The 20,948-nt window shown below is 39.9% G+C and overlaps 1 protein-coding gene across 1 annotated transcript in view; it reads right to left on the reverse strand.

The window, feature by feature from the left end:
• The window catches only part of LOC124717078 (protocadherin-like wing polarity protein stan), a 368,864-nt gene that overhangs the window by 112,113 nt on the left and 235,803 nt on the right, over positions 1-20,948 (reverse strand). Inside the window, exons 29-30 of the mRNA XM_047243768.1 lie at positions 18,756-18,898; positions 3,934-4,111 (exon numbers count right to left, since the gene is read on the reverse strand). Of these exons, the coding sequence (XP_047099724.1) occupies positions 3,934-4,111; positions 18,756-18,898 (321 nt within the window). The remainder of the gene's footprint in view (positions 1-3,933; positions 4,112-18,755; positions 18,899-20,948) is intronic.

Consider the following 20,948-nt stretch of genomic DNA (forward strand, 5'->3'; position numbering starts at 1 on the left):
CAGGATGAAGGAGTACAGAATGAGAAAGACCAGGATTTTACAGCAGGAGATTCTCAATCTAGGAAACTATCTCAAAAGTCTGGAAGTGACGCTCTACCTTGTAATGATTATGTGGGTGTCATCTTGCCAAAATCCAGCAAAGGTATGTTTGTCATGGAGTCTAGGGGGAAAACTTTGGACATTGTTGACTTTTCCGGTTTCCCCACAATCTGATACCCAATTGCTACTCATTTTAAGGCTAATATTATAGCGAATGTGAAAAAGGCTGAATCATTCAGTATATTAGCAGATGAAACAGCTGATATTTCTGGAAGCAAATAATTATCGATTGGTATTCAGTATTTCGATGAAGAATCAAACAAAGTCGAAGAAATGTTTATTGGCTTTGTCTAGCTGAAAGCTCTAGATGCTAAATCCATTGCACAGACCTTCGACAAATTTTTGTCGAAAGTAAATCTTGTCCCATTAAAATGTGTTGTTTTGGGATTTGATGGCTGTTTGACCATGGCCAGTAAAGACATGGATGTTCAAGCAATCTTGCACAAAAAATACACGCAAGTTTTATTCTTTCAACGCCCTTCGCACAAACTTAATCCAGTGATCAATGACCTCAACAGACTTCCTGGGATTCGGAATGCCATGGGAACATCAAAGACATTTTTTTTCGTGAATCAGTACTCCAGAGGAAGTTTATACCCAACGTTTCATCTATGTGTGAAACAAGACAGAGTGAGAAACACAAAAATGTCAGCCTTTTCGAGGAGAATTCTCCCACTGTAATGGAAGCCTTAGAAGTCTTATCAAGTGGAGGAAATGGTTCAACCAGAAAATAATCTTTTCAGCACCATGGGCTGCTTCTGGCTTTCTGTTTATTGTTAACATAATTTTAATTGTCAAATATTCTGATTTGATGGAACCTGTGGTTAATGTTCTGCAGTCCATAAATTAGACACAGTCAAGGACTCACAACACACAAAATTAATTTTGCAATTGCTGAAAACTCACCATGACAATGCAGAAAAAATAACGGATGAGATTTTGAAAGAAGCTATGGCCACTGCGGAAATAATCAGTCTTGAAGACATAAATACAATGCCGCGTGTTGCTAGAAGTCAGCAACATTGAAGCAGAAAATTCATCGGAACTTTGGAGGTCATTTATAATACCTTACTTGGACTCCATCACTATCTGTCACGAAGTACGTTTTGCTAATGAAAACACTCTAGCATTCACTTCATCTAAATTACATACAGCCAAATGGAAACCACTGATAGGAGCTTGTGAAACCTTCACCTGATCTTATGATTTGTCAAACATTACAAGTGAATCTCAACTTTGGAAAAAATTTTGGCAGAATACACAGAATCAAGAGGAGCTAATTATTTGTGATATAATTAACAAGCCAAAAACTTTTTTCCAGAAACCCAAAAAGCTTTTAAAATTTTGATTACTCTCCCTTGTACAACATGCTCTGTCGAACGGTCTTTTGGCAGTTTAAGATGAATAAAAACTTGGTTGATAAGCACGATGGTAGAAAGTTGACTCAATGGCCTAGCAGTGATGAGCATACACAGAAAATTTATTTTTGATAATAAAGAAGTTTTCATTGACAAATTGTTGCAGGAATTTACAAAAAAATCCATAAAGATTGTGTTTTAACTAATTCCCTTTAAATGCAAGTCGTTTAAAACATTCATTTTAATTGTTAGTAATATTAACTGTTAATAAACAATTTCCTACTTGAATCACTGTACAAGAATTTATTCACTCCCTCATCCTCTTTCTCATGCTACTCTCCTAACACATTGGCTGGTGATGGCTTTGTACTCAGGGCTGGTGCTAGGACCTGTAGCCTCTGGGGAAGCGTTCTTGGGCCCCTTCCCACAATTTTTCATTTAAACTTTGGTTTTTTGGATATAGTCAGTAAATTTTAATGCAAAAAATCAAACAATGTTTTTTTTAGAAACTTTTTTAATGCTCACAGTTTACATAAATTCAACAGTATTTTCCATCACTTTAATCACAAGTTATGTATGTATATGTGTTTTTTAAACAATCCAGCAGGTTCTTCCCCCAGACTTTAGTTCAAAATCATAGTGCAGATACTAAATTTGCGCTTCTTGTGTATTTGTTTAGGCATCTGGGCTGATGATCCCCCTTTGGGGACCTGCATTGAGGGTACTTTTGCCCCGCTTACGCCCCCTCCCCCTAATGCCAGCCCTGCTTGTGCTGTCTTAAACTGTTTTGGCTGTTTGGATTATATTTCATGGCAGTGGAAAAAGTAACAAAAGGTTCTGAAATCTACCCACAACTTTAAAAAACAATTAAAAACACTGAAGTGAAAAATTAGTGAATACTGTGGCACAATTAACAGAATTCAACAAAAGTAACTGTTGTTGATATCTCAAAACAGTCGGGAAACATTTTCTCTGACATGGGAAAAGCATTAAAATTTTGGTGCTCTCTGCTGTACAGTAGTACTGTGGCGTGATATTAAGCAGATTAATAAAAATTCACATAAAGCTTATTTTAAGAAACCCTGAAGATTATATCTGATCTATTCACCCCCCCCCCCCCCCCCCCCCCCCCCCCAAGTCGTTGGGCTGGTGACGCCCTTGGTCCAATGCACACATTGCCATTACGGCCACAAGGTAACAACTGTGTTTGGAGCGATGCTGTGGCTGGGAAGCATGGACTGCTGATGAATGGTTCTGCATCATGATCCTTGATGAATCCTAGTTCTACACTACCCCAGGTGACCTTTATCAACAAGTATGGCAGTGACATGAGAAGAGGCCCCATTCTAACAAAGTTTTGCAGAGACACAGATGTGTTACCCCTGGTACAATGGCATGTCATGACTTCCTGCTTCCTCATGTGTTACCTCTCATGCAACAATACTGGAGTGCCATTATTTAACAGGACAATGCTCCTCCACATGTGGCACATGTATCTATAAACTGTCTGCTTGATGTTGAGGTACTCTCACAGCCAGAAAGATCCCCAGATCTATCCCCAGAAAAACATACGTGGCGCAGCTCAGTTGTCAACTCTGTTGCAAACCAGTATCCAGGAAATTGAGGACCAGTTACAGCAGTTGTGACCCAGCCTGCCTCAGGAGACGATACAACAGCTCTATGACAACCTCCCAAACCAAAGAAAGAGTGCAACTTCATATTGGTAAGTAGCCTCATACAGCCAAGTTCTTTGTAAATTTGACTGTATTTTATAAACACAGAAATAACACAACATACCATCTCAACCCATGTTCATTTCATCCCCTTCCCCCTTCCTGGATGATTCACTTTTTGTGCCAGGCAGTGTGTTTCCTTCAAAATAGTCATTATTTTTCAGCTCATTATGAGTTGTGTTTTACAACTTTGTTTTCTTCTTGTTTATGCTTTTGGAGCACTTTCTCCTCTAATCAACACCTGTGTACAAAGCTCTTCTTTTTTAGGTTTCCATTTGCACCACAATGAAGTAATTTTAGGAAAGTATAAAAGCAAAGATCCAGATACATTTTTAAATTTGTATTTCTGCTCCAACTGTTTTCACTGTGACAGTTTTAAGTATCACGCTGCTTCTCTCTTATAAATATAATTAGTAACCGCTTAAGACTTCCATTTAATTTTGAATCACTAATAAAAATTAATTTAATAAGAAACTTACTGTTCTTACAGGAAAGGTAGGAATAGATGACACTATAATGAATGCGCATATGTGGTTTTTGCATTGTTTGGGCACATGAGCAAACATCATAGAATTATGTTTTCCTTAAATGGATTTGCTCTAGTACAACTGATAACTAAATTGCTTCATAAACGGTACACGCATACGAGTTATTACTGTCAAGTAGTTAGTGTACTTGAATGTACACTATAAAGTCACTGTTTGAAAGATTTTATATTAATGAACTATGTGTGAGATACCTACCTTCGTCAAGCTGCTTTATACCAAGTAGATCTAATGGTATAAAAACTCTTGAAAAGGTATCAAACTTGGTGTGATCAAGCAGATAGTTATTATATTTAGGAAACGCCAGAAGAGGGCTAGACCTGCTAGGGTCACCTGTAAGTCGTAACCCTCCACTCAGACTTGAAGCAGATGAAGACTGAAATATAATAACAATAACAAGTCTTTAGACTAGAGAGATAAAGTAGTAATTTATTTGTGCACCATAACAAGTGATACACTCATTGTGAAAAACCTATGTAGCATGAAACAAACATTTGACAACAATCAGAAATGATAAATGCATAAGTGCTAGTCACATACACAAAAGATTCAGCTTTCAGCACAAGGGATAATAGGACTTTGCATGCACAAAATTTAGTAGAATCATATTACCAAATTACTTAAATAAAAACATGGTTACAAGAATCATTCAGTCCAACAAGAATTAAATTGGAACTGCATGCAGTTATAGAGTCCATGGAAGTGCATGGAGATGAGTTATGCTGTTCATCAACAATGTTATTACAAAATTTTCCAGTGATCTGTCTCTGTTTTGTTGTTGGTAGTCTTTAGTTTCAAGACTGGTTTGCTGAAACTCTTCACACTAGTTTATTATGTGTAAATCTCAACTTCAAATAACTGCTGCAATCTAGATCCATATCAACTTACTATATTCATGTCTTGGTCTCCCTCTATAAATTTTAATTTTAACCCTCACACTTCTCTCCATCATCAGTGCCTCAGAATGTGTCCTATCACCCGTCCCCTTCTTTTTAGTCAAGTTGTGCCATAAATTTATTTTTTCTTCCAATTCAATTCAGTGCCTTCTCTAGCCATCTAATCTTCAGCATTATTCTGTAGCACCACGTTTAAAAAACTTCTACATATCCCCTTCTTGTTGGCACTCTAACCATCCATCTTTCACTTCCATGCAACACTACATTCCAGAAAAATAGCTTCAGAAATGACTTCCTAACACTTAATCTGATATTAGCTGATAATAAATTCCACCTTTCCCGGAAATTATTTTCTCACTGTTGCCAGTATGCATTTTCTAACCTTTCTATTTCAGTCATCGCCACTTATTTTGCTGCCCGAATAGCAACACTCATCTAATCTAATTCTCTCAACATCACCTGTTGACTGAACTATGGTCTGCCAGTAAACTCAAGAGCGAGCAGTGCTTTTGTTGAGGGAAGGGGGAAGTGGCCTTTCCCAGAAGAACCCTGCCACGGCTACAGGGGCACACTAAATCAGTGCCCGTTACCTGTCTAGTGATGTAGGTTGGCGTGCAGTGGTATACATCATATCTGTTCATGGTAGTTCATGCTTAGTTGCCAGTTCAGTCGGTTAACTTTGTATACTTACTGACATACTTCGGTATCTGGAAGTGATGGATAATCGCTCTGCATTGCAAGAAAATGTGCTGAATACAAAGAAGAGAAGCTGTTTGTGGAGTAACGAGCATTCGATCATCTCCAATGTTATTACAGCATGTGTTAAAGAGGAGACACAAAAAGAACTGTAGGCTAATATTACCAGTCTCAATCAAAGGGCTGCAATTTATGCAAATGTCTGCCCCCTCCCCCCACAATAGGATGCATAAGGGAGGAATGTGAAAATAAACTGCATGGTTAACTGGAATTGTCACAATGGAAAACTAGTAATTTTGGGAGGAAACCCATCATTATAGACAGTTTCACAAAACTGGTCATTCGACAAATGACGGAGGACTTTTACATAAACCAAAAAATACTGGCAACATGACGGAAATTACTTGCTGCCGTGAAACAAAAAATTCATTTTCTTTGGCAGAAAGATGTTTTACGCAAGACACTGTGTGAAATGTGATTTACCTGGAAAAGATCTGTAAGTATATGAAAGATTCTGGTAGGCGGAATGGATATAATTGACTGGCGTTGTAAGTACCTGATCCAAGTGAGTAAATTAAGGGAGCTAGGCAGAAAATTCATTTATATTGATGGAACTTGGGTGGACAACAACATTACTTACAGAAAATGTTGGCAGGACCCTGATGTGGATGGCATTATGGACAATCTTAGCAGAAGAAAATGATTATACTGGTAAATATTGGATCAAAAGATTGGTTTTTACCCAGTGCACAGCTAATTTATAAAGTGGGATGTGCAACAGGAGACTACGATGGGCAAATGAGCTATGGAAATTTTTCAAACTGGATATTGACTACATTAATTCTGAATCTGCCATCGAACTATGTTATTGTTATGGACAACACTTCATATCAACAAGGAGCATAACAAAGCTCCAACTAGGCCCTAAAATAAAAGGGAAAGGACTGAATGGTTATTAAAAAATAAGGTGGAAGCTGATTTGTCAATGAGAAAAACAAAATTATTTGATTTAATTAAATAACATTAGCCAGAAGACAAAGTATTAGAAGTTAATAAAATACTTGAAGCTCATGGATATGCTGTGCTGCGAAATCCACCATACAACTGTGGCTTAAATCCAACTCGAATGGCATGGGCAAAACTCAAAAATTGCGCCAGAGGAAGAAATATTCTTGGCGATATTTGCATGACGAAGTTGCTGCAGTTGGTGAAAGAAGGTATGTAGCAATTTTCTGAGTTTCTGTTTTTTATTCCAAACTAAATTTTGCAGTAACTGAAAAAAGCATATACAAATACTTGTCCCAAGTGTTACAGATTTTGAAATGATAACTCGAGATGACAGTGGTGCATACTGCTTACACATGGTGAAACTTGAAAAAAAGTGACGACGACGACAATGACAGTGACATTGTTGATGATGACCTCTAAAATATGATGTATGTAAACAGGCAATGAATAATTTCTCTAAAAATGTGTTGTGTATGCTTTCAAGCTTGACAATGCTCATCCACTATAAAGTTTCTTTACTTAGAAATGTACTACATGGTAGTAAAAGTGTTAAACAGTTTTCCAAGATAAACACAATAAAATGTGATCCAAAGCAGTAAATACCTTTATCACTAGTTGTACAAAATCAGTAATAATTTAAGAACTTTATGGTAAAATTAATTAATTTTTCGCTATTAGAATGTGATCCAATCACATAAAATCTTTGACGCTTATGGAACAGCAACATTTGAATGTATTCTGTCACTAAATCTCTATCTCTGTTACTATTCACCTGATTCTAAGACATATTGCTTAAAACGTGTGCACAATAGGTATTCTAAACACTGCTGAAATTTCCTTTGGAACGTGTACACCGATTCTGGACTTCTATGTAAAAAGCTTGCGTGATGACTGGGTGTTGTGTGATGTCCTTAGGTTAGTTAGGTATACGTAGTTCTAAGTTCTAGGGGACTGATGACCATAGATGTTAAGTCCCATAGTGCTCAGAGCCATTTGAACCATTTTTGTAAAAAGCTTGACATATGAGGTGCGTTCACATATTACTCATTTTTTGGTAAGAACTTTATTTGTTAATCTACAGCAATGTTATTCTCTTCAAAATGTTCCCAATTACATACTATACACTTATGCCAGTGCTTTTTCCAATTCCTGAAACACTTTAGGAACTGTTTTCTCGGGATAGTTTCTAGGTCTCTTAACTGCGCATTTTTAATCCCATCCATGCATGTAAAACCACTGTCCTTTAAAGCCTGCTTTGAAATGTTTATACCACTTTTTGCCCTTGTTTTACTCATAACAGACTCACAAAAAGCAATATTTAACATTTCCAAAAATTTGATACATGTTATTCCATTTTTACAGCAAAATTTAATACAGATTTACTAACTTATTTATATACAAAACAAATAATCATTGATACTACCAAAACAGATCGGGTTGACGGAGGAGATAGAGAAGATCCAAAGAAGAGCAGCGCATTTCGTCACAGGGTTATTTGGTAACCGTGATAGCGTTATGGAGATGTTTAGCAAACTCAAGTGGCAGACTCTGCAAGAGGCGCTCTGCATCGCAGTGTAGCTTGCTCGCCAGGTTTCGAGAGGGTGAGTTTCTGGATGAGGTATCGAATATATTGCTTCCCCCTACTTATACCTCCTGAGGAGATCAAAAATGTAAAATTAGAGAGATTTGAGCGTGCACGGAGGCTTTCCGACAGTCGTTCTTCCCGTGAACCATACGCAACTGGAACAGAAAAGGGAGGTAATGACAGTGGCACGTAAAGTGCCCTCCGCCACACACCGTTGCGGAGTATGAATGTAGATGTAGATGTAGAACACATGTAACCTTTTTGACAGCTGACAACAGAATAAATACTCAATATGCCTAACATTGTACAGATAGTTTTCACATGTTTATGAAGACAGTGACAAAAAAAGCAGTGCAAATCGGACTAATACAACACATGAAATTAGAAATTTCTCGTTCCTTTTTTAAACACTCTTTGTGTTGCAAGAACAGTTAAGTTTCAGCGCAGCCCTTCAAAGAAAACTTCTACCTTTTAGTAGAAACGCAAAGTAAATACAAACCTTAAATTCTACAGATTGATTGCACTATATAGGGTCCATTTTATGAATAGCAGTAGAGGAACATACATCCACATGAACAGGCATTTGGTTCTGTGTTTGTAGTAGAATTCTGACTTCCGTTCTTATGTTAATATTATTTACTCTATAACGTTGTGTTTCAGTAGAAGCTATCATCTTTTGTGTTCATAATAGTCTTAACGCATTTGTCTAAAAATAAACGCTGCCGGGTCATATCTGTACATGGCATCGCCACAGATTTAAAGCATACACTGTGGCAGGGTCAGTATTATGTTGTGAAACAGCCTGTAGAAGCACCTTGCTACGCAGCTGGGCAGGCAGAATGGAGACTCGCTCGCTCTTCAGTTTACTGACAGACTATACTTTCGATTATCTTTATTTTACTTTTGCTGATGTTCATCTTATAACCTCTTCCGAGGATCTATCCATCCTGTTCAACTGTTCTTCCAAATTCTTTGCTTTCTCGGACAGAATTACAATGTCATCAGAAAACCTCCAAGTTTTTATGTTTTCTCCCTGAACTTTAATTCCATTTTCAAATTTCTCCTTGGTTTCCTTTACTGTTCACTCAATGTACAGACTGAATAACACTGGAGACAGACTAAATCCCTGTCTTATATTGTTCTCTGTCACTGCTTCCCTTTCATGTCCTTTGATTCTCATCATTACAGTCTAGTTACCACACGAGTTGTAAACAGCTTTTCGTTCCCTGTATTTTATCCCTACTACCTTCACAATTTCAATGAGTTTATTCCAGTCAACAATGTGGAAAGCTCTCTTTAAATCTTCAAATGCTATGGACATAGCTTTGACATTCTTTAACCTGTTTTCTAAGATAAGCGGTGGAGTCATTACTGCCTCACATGCTCCTGCATTTCTCCCTAAGCCAAACTGATTTTCCTCCAGGTCAGCTTCTGCCAGTTTTTTTCTTTTTAAGGTAGGATTAGAGGCACAAAACTAGCAAGTTTTTTTTCTCTCTCTCTCTTTTGTGAGGTGCCTGTCAGCGACTCAATGTTTCTGCTATTCTGTAAGTGATCTCCTTTACTGCTGAAGTATTTACATTCTGCCAGAATTTTTCTTACTATATTTAAAATAATATTTCAGCAGTACTCGGACCCTTCAGCACTGGCCTTCTTTGGAAGTAGAATTATTACATCCTTCTCGAAGTCTGAGGGTATTTTGACTATCTCATACATCTTGCACACCAGGTGGAATAGTTTTGTCATGGCTGGCTGGCTCTCCCAAAAATGTAATTAATTTTGAGGGGATGTCATTGGATAAAAACCAGGAGCGGGCCTCTGAGACCCTACTCGTACAATGTGGCAATGATATTATGTCGCCAGGTGGTGTTACACGCTTTTCGTAAATAAAAAAAAAACAGCAACCAGGTGTTGGCGGTAGGTGAGCCAGTATGCCATGTGACTCCAGGACCCAACCCAACCGCTGACACTCCATACATTCCAGCAGGTTACAAAGAATGGTGGTAAGGCTGATGGGTCGATAGCTATCCACTACCATAAGAATGATCCTGATGTAAGCAAACACATATGCCGTGATTGGTCAGTGGTCATAGCACACATTCACGTGCTGTTATGTCATTGGAAGTAGACCCTAACTATGTATTTGATATTTTGTGTTATACTACTGCTGATAAAACTTTAAGACTTTCTGAAGCATTAACAGACAGCAATGGTTTTTCTGATCAGTATGCTAATGCTTACACCATGTATTTCTTATTTTAAATCTCAGTGTATAGTCACTTTCTCTGAACAGTTCTGTGCACAATATTATGGGTAGTTCTGATCGGTACATGTTGGCTTGGTTTAAAAATACTTTCTCAATTTCTTAAGTTTTCATTTTCTTTTTAATAAATTTTAGAGGCATGCTACAGTATCATTACAAAAATATCACCAGACATACAGAGTTGTGGTAGCTTAATGGATATAGTAATTGATTTATAAAAACAAGGTTGTGGGTTTGAATTCATTCTAAATAATTTTTTAAAAAATATTTATTGAAATAACATTCTGTGCTGTACACCTGAGAGTAAATGGAGTGTGTGGAGGAAAATCAACCTCTTTATGTGACAATGCTCTGTTCACCATTCTTCTGTTTGTAAGTGGTCATCTTCCTGTACAGGAGCATTCAGTTATAGAAGTCATTCTGAAGAAACATCCGAAGGGTGCAAAGATCTTCTCCCTTTGTGAGTACTGAAGAAAATAGTGGGAAGCCTTCTGCCCCCACCCCCACCAAACAGCTTCTCAACAATCAGGTGGGCAGTCATTGTGGCGCTTCTCATTCGTTTGTGTTTCCCATGTGTAAGGTGACAGTGGCTAAAACTGTGTTACATTCTTTTACTCTTATGCTTTTGTTCTTGTGCTCTTAAAATCATACACTGCTCTTACAGATAAATTACTGTGTTTATGCAAGTATTTCTCTGGTGCTATTTTTAAGGTAAAATATGGTTTCTGCCTGGTGCCTTAAGAAGTGTATTACTGCATATTAACTTATCCCTTTTGAAATTTAAATGGCATTTCAAGTTTTATTATTTGTCTACTGTTTGTTGATTTTTATTATTTACCTGCATGTGTAATGTTTGGTCTAATGTGCTTCTGAATCTTTCATTTTAATACTTTTGATGCAAATGATTTCAGTGTTCCAACATTTCCAAAAAGTGTTAAAATAAAGAAACTGGAAACAGATTAAATGAAGAATTATTAACATTCTGTTTCAGAATGTCAAACAGAAACAAATACGCTTCTATCTGATCATCTGCAGTTGCTCTTGTCACTAAAGGCTTGATAGACCTGCTTCCCTGTTTAAATGTGCTGATAAAGTGTTGTGTGTTGGGTTATCTTTGCTATGTAATGCGGGTGAGCTACACAGCCACATAAAATATTAGTTCATTATTGTACCTGGCTACACACAGCTGAAGCTGTGAGGTGATGACAAATGTGGAAGAAGCCATTGTTGTCTGCTTTGTTACTGTTTTGTACTTTATCCTATTTCATATGGTTTCGATTCCCTGTAACACGTGTACGTGCTTGTTACAGTTAGGAACTTTATTATGCATGTCAATACATATGACAATTTCAGTTTTGATTAACAACATTTGACTGATTTTTACTTCTGTGCATGACTTCTATTTGCAGAAGCATGAAGTACAGGTCAAGATGCCTGCACTGTGGGAGACAAACATGGCCTGTTAACCCCCACACAGCTCCTCACCCTGCAGCAGTGGTCTATGAGGGGATTGGGTTTGCTTCCACCATTTCCCACAACCCATCTGGCAAATGGCCAAATTGCAGTTAGCACAATACACAGGTGCTTCTCCTTCCTATTTCCCTACAAGAGGCATCTATTTTTCCCCTAGTCAGGCATGCTTCTACAGCCTCCCATTTTTCATTTACCCATTCCTGCTTTGCCATTTTGGATCACCTGTCAATTTTATTTTTCAGACAGCTGTATTCCCTTATGTCAGTTACATTTGCTTCATTTTTATATTTCCTCCTATTGTCAGTTACATTCAGTACCTCCTGTGTCATACAAGGATTCCTTCTAGAACTTGTTTTCCCCCCTATTTGATCTTCTGCTGCGTTCACTATTTCATCTCTCAAAGCCAACCATTCTTCTTCTGTTGTACTCCTTTCCCTCATTTCAGTCACCCCCTAGTAAGTATCACTGTGCAAGTTAGCTCTTTTGATGATGTAATGGAAATGAGCACACAAAAAAATCTTCTCTCCAAGCAGCAGCAGGGGAAAACACACACACACACACACACACACACACACACACACACACACAGATTGACCTTTCACAAGCCAGTGGCTCTTTCTTCTGGTGGAAGAGTTGAAGGGGAAGGAAGAGCGGTAAAGGGGAAGGACTAGGGAGGTTTAGGGAAAAGGACGCAGTTTAGAAAATTCAGCTAGAACCCCAGGTCAGGGGCGACTTACCAGATGGGGTGAGAAGGAAAGACAGACTGTTGGGGACTGCTCTGGACGAGATCTGAAATCTTGAGAGCTTAAGAGTGGAAGACAGGGTAATACGCAAGACAGAGATTAGTACTAAAACATTGTGCACGAGTTAATAAGAGTGAAAAGCTAAGCGCATTGTAGGTAACAGGGTTCGGAGGGGAGATGGCAAAAAACAGACAAGTCAGAAAATGAAAGATGTAGGAAATGGAAGAGGGATGAAGAAAGCATTTATTCACAGTAACTACTCCTTTCTTCACTCCATTTCAGTTTTCTACATCTTTCATTTTCTGACTTGTCTATTTTTCGCCGTCCCCCACCTCTGTTGCATACAATGGACTTAGCTTTTCACTCTTATTAACTCGTGCATGATGTTTTAGTAGTAATCTCTGTCCTGCATATTACCCTATCTTCCACCCCTTAAGCTTTTAGGATTTCAAATCTCATCCAGAGCAGACCCCAACAATCAATCTTTCCTTCTGATCCTGTCCAGTAAGCCTCCCCTGACCCCGGGTTCTGGGTGACTTTTTTAAAATCTATCCATTTTCCTAAACCTCTCCAGTCCTTTTTCTTCACCCTTCTTCCTTCTCCTTTAATTTTTCCACCAGGAGGAGGAGCCATTGGTTCCGAAACCTTGTGAAAGTTCAATCCTTTTGTGTATGTCTTCCCCTGCCGCCGCCTGGCGAGTAGATTTTTCTATCTGTCCTTTTATATTATATTATCAATAATTGATTTTGTTGTTGTTATCTTTTGATGATGTGCAGCATTTTCTGTCCTCCTATCACCACAAGCAGACACACATAGTCACTGCTTGTGTTGAGTTTTACCAGTGTCATACACAGCCACAGCAATCGTATCGAGCTTCGGCGGCCAGACTTCATGGCTTCAGTCATGAGTATCAGGTCATTACTGCTAAATCTCAAGAGTGTTATGTAGACACCATGGTCCACAATGCAATCATTCGTTCAGCCTCAGATAAGGTGCACATACCCTTCAGTTTGAGGACCCTAACTCGGAAGAGGTTGACTATTGCACAGTCATTCAAGGTCTCCCACACTGTAGGCCATCAGTTAAAGGTTGGTGTGATGCCACCATTGTTGAAAGCATGCAGCCTAGTGCAGTGGGGGAAAAAGAAGCCAACTTGGCTGATGCAGACAAACAAGCCATCAGTAGCAGGGACAGTGAATGTCATTTCCTTCAAGTCCCTCTCGTTTAATGCAGCATGAGCAGGCATCCTGCCACATGTGGTGGGCCTCTTGGTGATGTTAAAAAGAAGAAGAAGAAAAGAAAAGGTCACACTGGCAACCTGTCAATCTCAGTCCTCCTCAAGAGTCATTGCAGGAATCAATGGATAGTGATATTCACATTGTTTTGTCATCATATTCGCTGTTGGCTGCATAACTTTTTATTGAAGTTCAAGTGATGGCTCAGCTATTATGCCTACAAGTTTACACAGAAGCCTCCGTGCCCCTATTCAATTCCCAGATGTACATCACTCACAGGTCCTCACTGTTGGTGCATGTAAAATATTGCTTGATAAACTATAACGAACAGCATATTCCTGACATGGTTTACAGTTCAGCTGCCCATTCTGTTATGTGCTTGGCTGCTAATGATGCTAGTACTGAAAATTTGTTAAGATTAGATGCCTCTATTACTTTTGGCTTTTCTATTATGGATGGGATACACCAGGTGTCAGACCAAGTGCCCTATCACAAATTGGATTCCACATGTTCTGAGTTTTCGGATCTGTTTTCCCCAGGGTTAGGGTGTACAAAAAATTTTGCAGCATATATCATCCTCAAACCCTCTGCCCACCTCTTTTTTTGGGCACAGCCAGTGCCAGTAGCTCTACACGACCAAGTCAAGCTGGAAACATATCACTTATCATCATTAGGAGTTATTAGACTGACTTCCTAGTGAATGGGCTACAACCTTAGTGACTATAGAGAAGCCATCTGGTCAACTCCAGCTCTGTGACGACTTCAAGGTCAATACTGATGCACAGGCAGTCACAAATATGTACCCCTACATCGTCTGCAGGAATTGTTCACATAGTTGACTGGGAGTAAATTCTTTTTGAAAATGGACTTGGCCAGAGCCTACCTTTAGGTTCCGTTGGACGAAATATCAAAACAGCGTCAATGGGTAATGTTTCGGGTCACTAGTACACCTGCCATCTTTCACTGTTTTTGAACAAGTTACATCAGTTATCCCTCAGTGCCTCAAATACCTTGATGATACTGTCATGACAGGTAATACCATGGAGGGCCACCTACAAAACCTCCCTTCTTTGTTTACTGTTCTACAGGCTGTGGGTCTCAAATGTAATTTTGCTATGTCTCACTTTTTACAGCTTTCCGTTGTTTATTTGGAGCCATCATGAAATTCCCCGGCAGAGTATGTGCTGTATGGACCAGCATACAGCTTTGCCCTGTATGTGCAAGCCTCACCATCATTCTGTGCTATATCTAGATACAATAATTTAAAACTGAAAATGAAATGTTTAAGACATATAGCAGCCAGGAGGTCTCCTATTACTCTAAAAATAATATTTAAGACCTTCTTTTGTTCTAAAAATGTAGTGACCCCTGTCATAATCTATCAGGACTTCAGACATTCCTAGGAAAGGTGCTGTACTACCATAAGTTCATTCCCAAAGCAACTACTATCATCCACCCCTTACATCTCCACAGGGAGACATGCTCCTTTCATTTGGTCTCCCTCTTGTGAGTGTGTTTTTGTGCAGGTCAAGGATAGTCTTCACTCCGTGTTGTGTCTTGGAATCTTTCAACATGGCAAGCATCTGGTCCTGGTAATGGATATGTCTCAGGGCAGTTCTGTCTCACCACCATTTAGATGGTTCTGAAAAGCCTACTGTCTTTGCATTGAAAACACTCCGCTTAGCTCAGCAACATTATTCTCAGGCAGAAAAAGAAGCTATTGGTATTCTCTGTGCTTTAAAAAAATTTAGTTTGAATTTGTATGGTATAAAATTTCATTTAATTAACAACCATAAGCCCTTGGGTTCCTTGTTTGGCAAATCAGCATCCTTACCAGACAAAGGTGCTTACTGTTCTTGTCCCAGTATAATAATGAGACCCATTTTTATCCCACATCACAACTTGTGAACATGGATTTTCTGTCCCAGCTCTTCATAGGCCCTGACCCCTCATTCAACCAGTAGCAACTGCTTTGTTTTCAACTGGATATGGTCAGTGAGGCACACAGTGGATGGTTTCCTTGTCACCAGTCTCCGTATTGTTGCTGCCGTGGCGAACAATCTGGTGCTCTTGCAGGTCGAACATGATACAACAGGGATAGCCACCTGTCCTTCTGGCTGGGCATCGGACCTGCTCCAGAATTTTTATGCGCAGCACTATCAAATGGTTCAAATGGCTCTGAGCACTATGGGACTTAACTTCTGAGGTCATCAGTCCCCTAGAACTTAGAACTACTTAAACCTAACTAACCTAAGGACATCACACACATCCATGCCCGAGGCAGGATTTGAACCTGCGACCGTAGCGGTCACGTGGTTCCAAACTGAAGCGCTTAGAACCGCATGGCCACACCGGCCGGCACAGCACTATCGCCTCTCCCTCTTAGACAGCATTATTCTCCCTGCTTTGTGGTTCCAGGGCCCCTGTGGTGGGAGGTCCCCCACTTACTACATAGTGTCCCTGGGAATCTGGTGCACAAAATTGTTCGCATGTCGCTGTCAATCAGTACGTACAACATCTTGTCAGTGTCTACCACCAGCATTCAGATTGTAGGCTGTGTCTCACACTATTTTTTCGTCATGGCCGGCCCCTACAAAGGCTTGGGAAAAAGAGTACACATTGATTCTGCTGGTCCCTTTTTTTAGACACTTTCTGGTTAATGGATGTTGATGCTTTTTCTAATTTCCCATATGTCATTCATTGTCCTTCTGCGATGGCAGAGACAAATGCCAATGCCCTGTCAAGATATGTTCTCCACAGGAGGCTTGCTTTGCACCCTGGTTTTGGACAATGATCCTTAGTTTATGCCACAATCTCTCAAGAACTTTCAACCACATAATGTAATTCAACACATCACTTCACCTCTCTTCCGTCCATAGTCAAATAGTGAGGCGAGAATGCTTTTCCCGAGTGTTTAAGAAACAGACACCCAAGTATGTAAAAGACTTCCAATCAAGGAGGCTCTCACATCTTTTTTTATGCTCTTACAGAGCAACAGCAATTGGAATCAAGAGTCTTATCAAGTTCCTGCATGGCCATCAACCATGGGTGCCTACAGCACACCAGTCTCAGACGGAGGTTTTGGATGGTGTGCTTGCTGGATCCCAGCTGTTGTCAACATCTAGCATTATTACCATTTCTTCATGGTTCACACTAACAATTGACTCGTGGCATGCCACAAGAACCATCATGGGCTTCGCACCTCATTTTTCATTGCCCTTTCCACTACAGGGATCAGACAGACCTGGCTGTGCTCGCCCACCCATGCATTGGGGGTTTTGTAGCACCAGTGGCACCTCCCACTGCGCAGAGCCAGCCCTGCTGTTAGCCGGCATGGAAGCCAGGTCTCCATCACCAGGGAGTACCCTCTCCGGTCCACTGTCATTGCTGCATGTATTGATGGCCCTCGTCGTGGACTCTGACACCCAGAGGCTTCTGCCCCCTATTACCAGTCCTGTCAGCATGTCATCCTGGGGTCCTTGGGTGGCTGGGGTGCCATAATCCCAATCACAGATGGCATGGACACCTCTGCAGTCACAGCATTTTGGATGGCAAAACCTGGTCCTTCCCCCTCCACTCTGCCCAGAAGGAAGGTGGTGTGTAATAACCAAATGGTTACTACACCTACTGCCTACAGCCGATGTAGTGGGATCATTATGGCAAGTGTAGTATTTGTCAGCATGCCAACCACAGTCACCTGGTCTGCATTACATTCACAGAATGACTACAGTGACACCAGATGAAGACAGCGGCTTTATAAGGCCATACACAGGCCTCAGTGTCCTCAAGTTGCCAATGAATAAGGTGTGTGTGTGTGTGTGTGTGTGTGTGTGTGTGTGTGTGTGTGTGTGTGTGTGTGTGTCTGACTAGTCCCAGTGCACTCTTGTGGTCACTCCGAGAACTAATAAGTAACATTTCTTTGTGACTATATCTTTCCTTGTGATCCTACTTAGGACAAGAGGTGATATTGTCCAGAGGATATTCCAGAAGTCTGATGCTGTTTTGGTAACAAGAAATCGAGGCTATCCGACTTCTGTTATCAGCAATATCATCAGTGGAGGAGAAGAACATACTCCAGAGGACATCTATTTAGGAATATTTCATCTCCAAAAATTTGCATCATCAATGTTCTGTGACATGATGAGATCATTTTCTTCTACAAAAACATTTTTTCCTGATTGGTAACATTCTATGACTGCAGAAGTCTCTGGTTGTACACTGCACTTCAAAATGAAATATGTAATTCTAGTGAAGATGGGCATTTTACTAAACATACTTGACCAGAGAAAATTTTCTTTCATTAGCGCAGTATAGACCTTCAAAACAAAAAATTAAGTAATGTAAAATTTAACTCCTTAATGTACTTTCACGTTTCTGGCTCAATTAAATGCATGTACAGATAATAGGTGGTGTCTAAGAAGAAATGGCCAGTATTCAATGATGACAGGAATGGTCATTTGCAGTAAAAAAAAGAGGTCTAGAAAATATGGGCTCTAAAATGAATTCCTTAAGAGCTATGAGCACTTTGTCAGTAGAAGAAATGTGTTTACAGTAACTGTTTCACATAGCTGTTAAGGTATGCAATTTAGAGCCCATGATTACTGTACAGTATTTTCTAGTCTTGCTCCATACTATCATCTCTCAAAATATGGAAAGCAAAGAGCTTGCAGTAGAAGAGATCTGGTTCACAATATCAATGATGTAGAAGTGTTCAATAGCTCATAAGGTACGCATTTTAGAGACCATGTTTACTAGATGTTTTTTGCTTTGAATGTTCCTCTTTGCCATATGCCTGAATACTGACCATTCTTCTTGAGACACCCTGCATAGTAGGCTATGGTGTAATTCAGAAGTTGATTTCAGTTGAAATTATTGTTGTATATTAGATGTGGAACAAAATATTAGATGTGAAACAAAATACTTTTGTGAAATTACATTTTTATTATATTTTTTACCCATATTCATTACATAAAAATGTTAATATTTTGCGTGTTGATATCACATAAAAATCCAGGCTCTAGTGATGAAGAAAAGCAATGTAAATTTTTTGAAGTAAAATAATTACAAAGTATGAGACATCAATTATTCTAAAGCTATTAATTAAATAAGTACAAAATAACAGACCTGCAATGGGGACACAAGAAACTGTGATGTATCTGGTATTACTACACGCCTGTCTCCCGGGTCCATGCTACCAGGTAATGCAGTCTTGCTTACAGTCTCATAACCATACAGGCTTTCAGCTGTCACAATGTCCAAACCCAGAACTGAAACACATATACAGTTATGTGAGCATGAAAGATAGACAGATAGATTATGGTCAAAAACACCAGGGGATTCTTAAATGCAAATTATTCGTTCAAACATATTTAAAACCATATTTCTCAACAGTTAAGTTTGTCAACTACTCAAATATATCAGTTGCAGAAATCATGAGCTCATGTTCTACAGCCATTCTGGGTGAGAGGTGAGGGGCGAGGGACAGCAGTGTATAGGCGAGGGGGAGAGAACAGCACTGTCTGGCGGAGTGTCCAGGGACTAGACTTACAACAAGCACAGCATCAGGAGGCTGTAGAGAGGGGAGTGGAGGGAGTGGGAATGGGAGAGTGAAAAACGAGAAGAATGAGGAAGGGGAAAGATAGGCATGTGCATTAGCAGAGAGGGGGGGGGCACACAAATGGGTTGAGGGGATGAGAACAGGGAGGTGGAGGTGAAGAACAGTGGAGGATGGAAACCGCTGGATGGAGGGTGTGGGAACAGTATGTTACCATAGGTTGAGGCTGGGACAATTTTGGGAGCGGAGAATGTGTTGTAAGAATGACTCCCATTTGTGTAGTTCAAAAAAGCTGTAAGTGAAGGGGAGGATCCAGATGGCTGGGGTAGTGAAGCAACCACTGAAATCAAGCATGTTATGTTCAGCTGCATATTGGGACACAGGACAGTCTACTTTACTCTTGGCCACAGTTTGGTGGTGGCTGTTCGTCCTGGTGGACAGCCGATTGGTAGTCATACTAATATACAAGGCTGTGCAATGATTGCAGCTGAGCTGGTACATAACATGTCTACTTTCACAGGTGGCCCAACCTCTGATGGGGTGGAATAAGCCTCCCCCCCACACCCAATGAAAGCCTGGGCCACCTGTAAAAGCAGCCATGTGATAAACTAGATCTGCTGCAATCACTGTACTAAATTTTATACTGGTATGACCACCAACCAGCTGTCCACCATGATAAACAAACACTGACAAACTGTGGCTACAACCATCTTTCTCCTTCCTCCTCATTTCTTTTTTTGTCCACTCCCCACCGCTCTGCCCCACAGCCTCCTAATGCTGCACCTATTGGCAGTCTAATCCATGCATACTCTTCACTCCCCCACCTGTACACTGCTATCCCTTCCCGTTCTCCACCCCCTCCAGATTGCTGCTCCTGTTTTACATGACAGATGCATTCCAGTCCCAGCTGCCGGAGATGGTGGTCATGTGTGCATGAGGTGTGCTTGCTTGTTTGAAAGTATGTGTATGTGTGTTTGCTTTTCTGACAAAGGCTGTGGCCAAAAGTTAGTGTATAAGTGCTTTTTACTTGTGCCCATCTGCAACTTACAGTAAGTAGTAACCTATGTTTTCATCGTACTGTTGACATTCCAACCTGGAGTTTCCATTGTTTGATATAGATGGGTTCTATGTAACTCTCTCCACACTGTTCTATACTGCTAGAAGGGAACTGGATTCTTAGTCATCATGTATGACAGCCGTAACATTTTTCCAGGAAAGACACCTTCACCCCACCATGAGAGATGCTTGCTTTCCAATTAACAGAGAGACTATATCTCCCCAGAATTTCCTGCCCAGTTGTCTTATCTAAACAGATAAAATAACGTAACTAAGCTTGTGTTTATATGGTGGAGTTATTTTCATTGTAATAAGTGAGAACTTATTAGCAGTTGTTAACTGTGATTATATGTAAAACAATGTTCCTATGAACAATGGCAAAAAAGTGTTCAATTTGTAAGAAAGATATGCCAGTGTACTATTTAGTGAAGGCAGGAAAGGGATTGGATCGGTAAACATGGCATGCTGTGTGTCATTGACAGCATATTGTAAAGCCAAAACATATTGTAGTCACTTGGAGGTGAACTACTGAATGTCCAGAAAGCTACTACACTTCTCTCACCAACAACTGCATTATTGGTATGCTGCATAAATCTCTTCCTTTCAAGAATTGTTGGCACTTGAAGAGTGGGCTGTACTGAGTAGAGTCACTTGCCACACATCCAGAGTACATCTTCCAAAATGGGTGTGAATATGTTTGATGGAAT

Source organism: Schistocerca piceifrons, chromosome 1 (genome assembly GCF_021461385.2).
Source record: "Schistocerca piceifrons isolate TAMUIC-IGC-003096 chromosome 1, iqSchPice1.1, whole genome shotgun sequence".
NCBI classification, from domain to species: domain Eukaryota; kingdom Metazoa; phylum Arthropoda; class Insecta; order Orthoptera; family Acrididae; genus Schistocerca; species Schistocerca piceifrons.